The sequence below is a fragment of the Perca flavescens genome, chromosome 22, assembly GCF_004354835.1.
Source record: "Perca flavescens isolate YP-PL-M2 chromosome 22, PFLA_1.0, whole genome shotgun sequence".
Lineage (NCBI taxonomy): Eukaryota > Metazoa > Chordata > Actinopteri > Perciformes > Percidae > Perca > Perca flavescens.
The window spans coordinates 24856204-24866203 of NC_041352.1; the positions used below are offsets into that span (position 1 = coordinate 24856204).

The window sequence follows — 10000 nt, forward strand, 5'->3', positions numbered from 1 at the left end:
ATGTTCCTTCACCTTGCTGTCTCGTAAACACTCGCCTTAACCCCTCCCCCCAGGTGATGCGTCGAGCTCAGAGCAACTCTCCTCGCGTCCCTCCCAAGAAATACCACTCCTTCAGGGAGACGAGCAACAGCAGCGACATCCTGAGCAACCTGCTCTTACTGCCCGGTTACAAACCTCCGCGCCCGCGCCCCCCTTCCTACCCCGCCCACGTCAGCCCTACTCGGGATCACCACCACTTGCCTCAAATCCAGGTCACCTGCGTCCCAGAGACGCGCCAGCAGCAGCAGAGCCCCAGCAGGAGCCCCGAGAGGAGCTCCGACTCCAGGGGCCGGAGCCCCGGCCGCCGGGTCAGTCAGTCGGAGAGCTGAACATGCTCCTCTTCTTCTTCTTCTTCTTCTTCTTCTTCTTCTTCGCTGCTCGTTCTCTCAGTCTCCTTTCTGGTCTCTGCAGTCTCTGCAGGCCGGCTTACCATCTAACCCCCGGCCGGCGCAGCGATTCCCTCTTTACAGTCCTTCCAGAAAAATGCGTGTGCAAGTTTTTTTTTTTTTTTTTTTTTGATTGTTGCGGGGCAAAACATCCTTGATTATGAGGCACGTTTTCTTAAAAAAAGCGATGGAATATGCTATATGATATTTATGCAATTTTATGCGATGACATTGCGGGAACTTGCAAAAATTGCGGCTAAATGAAAAAGAGAAATCAAAGTGATTTCCCCCCCACAACACCCTGCTTTTTGATGATGTTCACGTCGCGTAATTAAGTAATTAATTAACTTCATAACGTTCCCATGGCAACAGGGGGAAATGGCTGCTCTTGTGTGAAGTAAACGCAACATTTTTAAACTTTCTGCTAAGATATATTACGTGAGTTTTTTTGCTACAAAAATGCGGGGATTATGAAATCGTGCAAGTCCCGCATATTTGGATCGGCAATTTATGCGGCGAAAGTGTGGCTGATTTGAAATATTAATTATATTATTATTATTATTATTATATATATTATTTCACTTTACACACTCAACAGATATGATATTTTGGCACTTCCAAGTGTGCTTACTAGAGTGTTTAATGTGCGTTACTTTTCAGATTTGAGTGTAAATGTAAGTTGAGTAAAGTCACAGCAGAAGAATGGCAGGTTATTGCTCCATATTTGACCTCTTGCCGGTTTTCTTTATCACCATAAACCAAAGTCAGAAGATATATGTGAGTTTTTTTTGCTACAAAAATGCGGGGATTATGAAATCATGCAGGTGCCGCATATTTGGCGCGGAAATCGGCAATTTATGCGGCGAAAGTGTGGCATATTTCAAAAAATGCGTTGATTATTAGGCTGATTATGCGTTGAATTATGCGATCGCATAATCACGTTTTTCTGGAGGGACTGGTCTTTAATCACTCGTAACATTCTTATTTCTCTAACCAGGTGGACTCGCATGCATTCATTCTGGGCTGGCGGCAGACGTGATAATGTGGACTCCTGTGTTTCTTTTATTTTTAATTTCACACCCCTTCATCTCACTATTTCTCCCGGGGATCTTTTGGATTCATTCCCCTCTTTTGATTGGTGCCATCGGTGCTTCCAGAACTAACTCTCACCTCTTGTATAATAGTGCTGAATCATATTAAGGTTATCTTTATTATCAGCGAAGGGGCAATTTGTTGTCCAGCCAGCAGTAACGGCATAAACAATAATTACTATAAAAATCACATTTAGTGAGTTATTTGCCAATGGCAGCATGGTCCAATGAGTTCTTAAGTCTTCTGGTCTTGGCAGATTGAACTCCTTAGACAGGGAGGGAGGGGTGAGGATTAAAGGTTTGTGTCTACTAGCAGGCATTATTTCCACAAAAAAACACCCATCTTTTTCATCTCTTTGAATCTTTTTGTCGAGTTTCCTCCTCTGCACGTTAACGTTGACTCTTCTCTAAATCGTCTGGATGTCCGAACCTTCACTTTCCATTTGACAGGTTACTGACTGTGTCTGGGTGTTGCAGGGTCGTTGGATCCCTCCTCATCTTTTACTGCGGTGGCTCTCAACCTGGTGCCTCTTATTACCATAAAAGTCATTTTTTTGTAGAGATGAGAATATTTTCTTGGTGTGGGCTTCCTCTCCAGGGTGAAAACGGTAAAATGGGAACATATTAAGGTTGAGAGCTGCTGTTCTGTTGCGTGTTGTGGTGTGATGGGATAATATATTTAACAGATACTAAACTTCCAACAGCTCAAACTAACATCGGCTTAATCTTACAGGCTTTGTTGATGTTCACCAACTGACCAGGATCTCTTAAATTCCCGGTTGTTGGAGTCTTTCCCTTTTTCTGTCTTTCATTATTTTATGTGTTTTTATTAGTTTTATTTCACTTTACACACTCAACAGATATGATATTTTGACACTTCCAGGTGTGCTTAGTAGAGTGTTTAATGTGTGTTACCTTTCAGATTTGAGTTTAAATGTAAGTTGAGTAAAGTCACAGCAGAAGAATGGCAGGTTATTGCTCCATATTCGACCTCTTGCCGGTTTTCTTTATCACCATAAACCAAAATCAGAAGCTCACGCTCACATGAGAACCTCCGTCCCCAGATGGGGGGTCCTTTATTCGGAATACAGATATACAAACAAACAAGGCACATTTAGATGAGATTAGATTCAACTGTATTGTCATTGTGCAGTGTACAAGTACAAAGACAGCGAAATGCAGTCAAAATCCACTTCAAAAATAGAGCTTTTGCCTCGGGAATTATTCAAATTATTGGGTCTTTGTAAATTATAGTGTGGTCTAGACCTACTCTATCTGTAAAGTGTCAAGATAACTCTTGTTATGATTTGATACTATAAATAAAATTGAATTGAAATTGAATTGGGTCGAGCATACAAACAAAGCCTAGGAGCTTATACTGTACATAACACATCAACATAAAGCAAAAAAATACAAAAATAAAAGAAAAGAGAAAAATGAAAAAGGGCTATCTCAAATTAACTTTAAAGTTTCAAGTAGAGAAATCAATTTATTTTTTTTTTTTTTTTATCTTCCCGTTGTCTTTGGGTCAAATATTAACCATATTCAAAATGTTTCTATACCACACACGTTTCTTTTATCCAAATTGTCAAAAAATAACGTGGATGGTTCCATACAACCGTTTACTCTTCACAAGGAAAATAAAAGATCAGCTCAGTACATTCATTGAATGTGGGTGTTTATTTATTCAATTGTATAGCATTTGGAGAAAAAGAAAATGATAAAAGAACGTTGAAAAGAGTGACAAAAATTTCGGAAATAGCTCAAAAACGTAGGGAAAAAACCCACAAAAAACCCCCGCAAAAACGTGACAAAAACATCGGTAAAAAGTGACAACAAAACGTATTAAAAACTTTGGGGGAAAAGCGACAGAAGTGTTGAAAAAGACAACCACTACGTTGAAAAAAAATAACAAAATTATGACCCAGAAAAATAAAAAGTTGCCCGCTCGACGGGAAGACATCACCAGGGTTAAACCTGTTCCAACGACTTACACAAAAGATTTAATGAATTCTTCCAGTGGATCAGGGAGGGTTTGGTTTCAAAATCCCGTCCCCAGAGTCTGCACACCCATTTAGGGCAGATCTCCAGGCGCCTGCCCTCTGGTGGCAGCCGCTGGACGGATGTAGGGCAGCAGCAGCTATATCGGTCTCTGTCCCTCTGGACACCCCGCGTGGAAACACACACACACTCACACACACTCTGTACAGATAGGTCTACCCTCGTCTCAGCCTCCCAGGATTTCCCTCCGAGCTTCAGAGGAAGAAATCACACACCGACACAATGCTCCGCTCTAAAAACAGATGACCACCGTTTAGAGAGAAGAAGCTCCTCGGGGCATTCAGGTACGCATGAAGGAGCGCCGGCCGGGTCTGCAGCAGCTGCAGCCTTTTCCAAATGAATAACCGTTGGAACTGAAACATGCTGCTTTTTGGAAATGACTGAGGAGAAACTTAGACGTCTAAAAAAAGTTAAGTTTGTTTTTCCCCACCAGATTTTGAACCAGGTTTATGCAAGATGTCTTTGGACACTAATCTGGAAAACGGGCGGCTATGAAATTAGGGCTGCACATTTAATCGCAATTTTATCGAAATCACAATCGCATTAAAAGGCTAAATATGTGTCAAACAGTTCTGAATGGAGTATTGTGGGTCTGCGGAGACATCCCGGCCTACATATACTACCCTACTGTATCCCGTATCGGACTACAGAAAACCTCTTTGTTTGGTATAGATTCTCGCTAGAGCTGGGCAATATATCAATATTATATCGATATCGTGATGAGACTAGATATCGTCTTAGATTTTGGATATCGTTATATCGTAATATGACATAAGTGTTGTCTTTTCCTGGTTTTAAAGGCTACATTACAGTAAAGTGAGTAATTTTCTGAACTCATCAGACTGTTCTATTATTTGCCTTTACCCACTTAGTCATAATATTCACATTACTGGTGATTATTCATCAAAAAATCTCATTGTGTAAATATTTTGTGAAAGCAAAAAAAAAACGCTGTAATATCGCTGCGGTATCGATATCGAGGTATTTGGTCAAAAATATCGTGATATTTGATTTTCTCCATATCGCCCAACCCTAATCCTCGCAAAAAATCACACTATAATCATTTTAATATTTTAAGATTTAATATTAGCCAATGAAAAGAATAATGATACAAACCTGATCATTCACTTCAATATCGTGAGTCCTATTGCAATCGCAATATCAGTCAAAATAATCGCAATTACATATTTTCCTCATACCGTGCAGCGATATATATGAAATGTCTCAGAAACTTGCTCTTGCTATTATGGATTAAGCTAAAGCTATCAATCATCAATACCGTGACTACAAAACATGTCGACTCATGTCATTTTGTTCTATTTTTTATTTTTTATTTTATTAGTTTATTTGTCACACTTCAGGCCCTGTACCAGAGTTAGCTATACAGCTAATTTCCATCTGTGGTCCCTGGGCAAGGGAGATAAAAGGACAATATAGACAATTCAGACAATGCTATCAAAACCGATAAAAACTTAACAACAATAATAACATATGTCATTAATAACATACGAACTGTAAAAATGAAATTGAGTCTCTAAGTATTGTACCAAAAAAGTGTATAAAAATGTGTTTTATCAGTTGTGCACAACAGAAAAGATTTGCTGCTGTAGATTTAAAATATCTCGATAAACAATAAGATTAGAGATGATGTCGCACGTCCGGCTCATCGAATGCGAACAGTCCTGAAGAGGATGGATGCTGCTCTGTCCACCAAAACGTAACCTCATGCACGAGAAAAGGAATAACGTTTAAACACGAGCAATTACATCTTTCTTATGCTACTTTGAATTTGAAGTCTGGAAATCCAACATCTGGATAAACTCACGCTTAATCACGGAAATCTCAACTCATTCATGAAGCCCAGCAGTTTGTACTAAATGGAATGAAGCCATTTACACACACCTCATTACATGCTGTGTGCGTGTGTGTGTGTGTGTGTGTGTGTGTGTGTGTGTGTGTCAGGTGGAGGAGCATTATAAGATGAACAGACAGACTTCTCCTGCCTTGCAGCACAAAGTCTCAAACCGGATCTCGGACCCATCGCTGCCCCCGCGCTCCGAGTCCTTCAGCAGCGGAGGCATCCAGCAGGCCCGGACCCCGCCGATGCACCGCCCCGTCGAACCTCAGGTGTGTGTCCTACTACGTATATCTTCACGTTGGAGTCGGAGTGTGTGTGTGTGTGTGTTAGCATGAGACACAAACTTAATATCCCTCAGGGTGCCATCACACGTTGAGCTTGGGTTCTTTGGTCTGGTTTTCAGATCAAAACCTCCAATATGAGGATGTGGTACTCTGCAGGAAAATAGTGCAAGGAAAGGAAGTTTGGAAGTGTGTAGTATTAGTAGTAGCAGTAGTGGTCTGTAGTCAATCAATCAATCAACTTTATTCAAGACACAGAGGTCCATAGAAACAACACAATACAAATATATATATATGTATATATATAAATATAAAAACAATACAAAACATTTAAGAATGGTGCCGATGAGGCATAATTTTTTTAAACATATACAGGCTTTGAGTCCATTGTTTCCAAAAGCAAGATGTATACCTTGTGTTACTCTTAGAAACGTCAACTATGGACACAATGATCATATTCGTTGACCCTGTCAGTCTGCACATGAATCTATACATAAAAGTTCTTAAAACAGCATTAAAAGTGGGCACATTGTTAGACACAAACATTTCACTGGCACTACTCCCCCTAGGAATAGGTAGTCTGTAGACTGTTTGACTGTTTCTCTGGTATTTCTATCATTCCCAAGGACATGAAGGCCCCGTTTTGACATGCTATTAAAATCCCATGTGAGTGATCCGATAACATTGAGATCCGATCACTCAGACCACAGTTAGGAGACAGTTCAGGCCACATTGTGTACTGGACCACATTAAAGGTGCTGTAGGTAGGTTTGGGAAGATCCAGGACTTAGCCAAAAAATGTGAACATCGACAACTTCTCAGTCTCTTCCCCCCTTTGTGCTAAAGCCCAAAAACGGTCTCCTAAGCCCCTCCCCCCACAAGGGAGAATGAATGTGCGTGCATGAGCAGTGATTGACACGCCCCCCTGGCCCTGATTGGTGCATCTGAACAGGGAGTGGTGGATTTTGGCAAATCACACTACAGGCTGTAGGTGGTGCCAGATCAGCCGGATTCTTTTGTTAATGACCTGCTTCATGTAGTTCTACTAGAACATAGGGTCAGTTTCAGCAAATATGACAGAAAGTTAGTTTTATAAGTCTTACCTAATGCACCTCTAAGGACCGTCTACTTAACGCAGTCATCGTTTGTTTGTTCTCAACACGGAGAACAAACCGTTTTTAGGCTTCTAAACGGTAACATTCGTCTACGCACTAGCTGGAGGTCCCAAGCTTGTGTTTTCAGGGTTGTTAAGAGGACATGTGGTAGTTGTTGCTGAAGCAAACGTTGTTTGGCTGGTGTGAACGCACCCTGAGTCACGTGTTTCTTACCTTCCTCTCCTTCTCTTCCTTCTCTTCATCACTCCTCCTGCATCACTCTTCCTCCTCCCTCATCTTGATCAAATTGTGTGAACGCATCCTGATCCTGCTCTTCCTCCTCAACCCTGCCTGTTTCCTGCTTGTGTGTGTGTGTGTGTGTGTGTGTGTGTGTGTGTGTGTGCGTGTGTGTGTGTGTGTGTGCGCGTGTGTGCGTGTCTTTGTGTTTGCGTGTCTGTGTGTGTGTGCGCGCATGTGTGTGTGTGCGCGCATGTGTGTGTGCGTGTTCACGTGTGTGTGTGCGCGCATGTGTGTGTGTGCGCGCATGTGTGTGTGCGTGTTCACGTGTGTTTGCGCGCTTGTGTGCGCGCGCGTGTGTGCGCGTGTGTGCGCGCGCGTGTGTGTGTGTGCGCGTGTGTGTGTGTGTGTGTGTGTGTGTGTGTGTGTCCAGATGGCCCACCTGGTGCAGGTGAAGAGTCACGGCCTGTCAGGCTCCCAGTCTCTGTACGACCCCCACGGCGTGTCCTCCTCCTCCTCGGCATCGCCCTCCCCCTCCCGGCCTCCCATGCCCCGGCAGAACTCCGACCCCACCTCCGACACCCCCCCACCCCTGCCCCTGTCCCGCCTGGCGCCCCCCCTCGACAAGCTGGACCGCAGCTCCTGGCTGCGGCAGGACGACGACGTGCCCCCGAAGGTCTCTGCATGCCACCACCTGTTTGTTTTTGTTCACCACAACGTGTGTGTGTGTGTGTGTGTGTGTGTGTGTGTGTGTGTGTGTGTGTGTGTGTTTGATCTCGTGGCTTTTCTTTCTCTATATTCAGTTTTCTTGTCTGTGTTCAGTTTTAGTTTCTGTGTCTGTTGGGAGTCTCTCCTGATATGTTGTTTGTTTTATTTTGAGGACCGATGACGTGCTGACATCTGATCTTAATGGTTTTTAATCTCAAAGAAAGGGCCAAACGCACACAGAAAAAAGTCAGGAGCGCCTAGTAGGGCTTCCACCTCTTAGTCGATTAGTCGACTAATCGGTTGCTTTGGTCTTAGTCGACTAAGATTTCTTTAGTCCTTTAGTCATTTTTTATGCTTATTCATGCTTAATTATTTATTTCCAAGAAACTTCTGAGCACATTTATGGTAAACAAAAGATTGACAGAAATTTGACAAAATGCTACACAGGAAAGTGGTCTGCAACCCCCCCAAGAGGAGTTTTCACTTTGATTTCATTCATTTAACCCTCTAGGGTCTGGAGGGTGTTTTTAGACACACAGAGGATTTCAGCAAGCTCTGATATTGTTATCAATTTAAACAACATGTTACGGGTATTATCAAAGTGCCGTGACTTTTTTGTACTCGACACAAGTTCAGCAACAATATCACAACGGCTAGAAGCTGATATGATAACAGTGTTTCCTTTAGGATTTGTTTTTAGCAGTGGGGGCAGGTTTGTCCGACCAACAACCCCCAGAACTGACACTTCGCAAAGAAATATAATTATTCATCTCTATTCAGTCCCTCCAGAAAAACGAGATTATAATAATTCAATGCATAATCAGCCAAAGTCTGCATATTTGTGCGGGGGGTACGCATTTTATTTCAAATACGCCGCACTTTCGCCGCATAAATTGCCGATTTCTGCGCAAAATATGCGTGACTTGCACGATTTCATAATCCCCGCATTTTCGTCACATACAGTACAGGCCAAAAGTTTGGACACACCTTCTCATTCAATGTGTTTCTTTATTTTCATGACTATTTACATTGTAGATTCTCACTGAAGGCATCAAAACTATGAATGAACACATATGGAATTATGTACTTAACAAAAAAGTGTGAAATAACTGAAAACATGTCTTATATTTTAGATTCTTCAAAGTAACCACCCTTTGCTTTTTTTGATAACTCTGCAAACCCTTGGTGTTCTCTCAATGAGCTTCATGAGGTAGTCACCTGAAATGGTTTTACCTTCACAGGTGTGCTTTGTCAGGGTTAATTAGTGGAATTATTTCCCTTATTAATAAAAAAGCAAAGGGTGGCTACTTTGAAGAATCTAAAATATAAGACATGTTTTCAGTTATTTCACACTTTTTTGTTAAGTACATAATTCCATATGTGTTCATTCATAGTTTTGATGCCTTCAGTGAGAATCTACAATGTAAATAGTCATGAAAATAAAAAGGAAACTCATTGAATGAGAAGGTGTGTCCAAACCTTTGGCCTGTACTGTATATAGATATAGATCTAAATAAAGGGTACTAGTTGGGTGCTGCTCCACCTACTCGGGCACCAATTGTAAACCCTATAATATCGACACAATATTGACATATTCGAGGTATTAGGACAAGAACATCGCGATATCTGATTTTCTCCATATCGCCCAGCCCTACTGAACAGCCCAGATGTTGTCTCCCCTGACCCAGTCTGTGTTGGGAGAGAGTCTGATATGAAAAGAGGTGGGCGGTCCTGACTGCTGTGTGTTCCCCAGGTTCCTCAGAGGACCACCTCCATCTCTCCCGCTTTGGTCAGGAAGCACTCTCCTGGAAATGGACCGGGCCTGGGGCCTCGGGCTGGGGCTCACCTCATACGGGCCAGGTACGTACACGTACACAGCATCAAAGTATATGTAAAGTAGTGCTCATTATGCAGAATGAGCCATTTCAGAATCATGTAAAGTATATTTCTGGATTACAATTGTTGATGCATTAATGTTTATTGCTGCAACTCAGGATTGTGTTCATTGTTAATTCATCAGTGGATTATTTTCTGGATTAATGGATTAGTTGTTGGGTCTATAAAATGTTAGAAAATGGTGGAAAATGTGGTTCCCAAAAAGCCCAAGATGACGTCCTTAAATGTCTCGTTTTATCCACAACTCAAAGATGTTCAGTTTCCTGTCACAGAGGAGAGAAGACACTAGAACAATATTCACATTTAACAAAGCTGGAATCTGACATTTTTTTCATAAAAAATTACTCAA

General features: G+C 42.0%; 1 protein-coding gene across 4 annotated transcripts in view; it reads left to right on the forward strand.

Annotated features, from left to right (window-relative positions):
- The window catches only part of tnikb (TRAF2 and NCK interacting kinase b), a 93969-nt gene that overhangs the window by 50074 nt on the left and 33895 nt on the right, over positions 1–10000 (forward strand). For 2 of the 4 annotated variants that reach the window (XM_028569089.1, XM_028569090.1), the window contains exons 16-19: positions 54–347; positions 5540–5704; positions 7481–7723; positions 9509–9615. In XM_028569089.1, coding sequence (XP_028424890.1) covers positions 54–347; positions 5540–5704; positions 7481–7723; positions 9509–9615 — 809 coding nt within the window. The remainder of the gene's footprint in view (positions 1–53; positions 348–5539; positions 5705–7480; positions 7724–9508; positions 9616–10000) is intronic. The other 2 variants (XM_028569091.1, XM_028569092.1) reach the window with 1 other exon arrangement.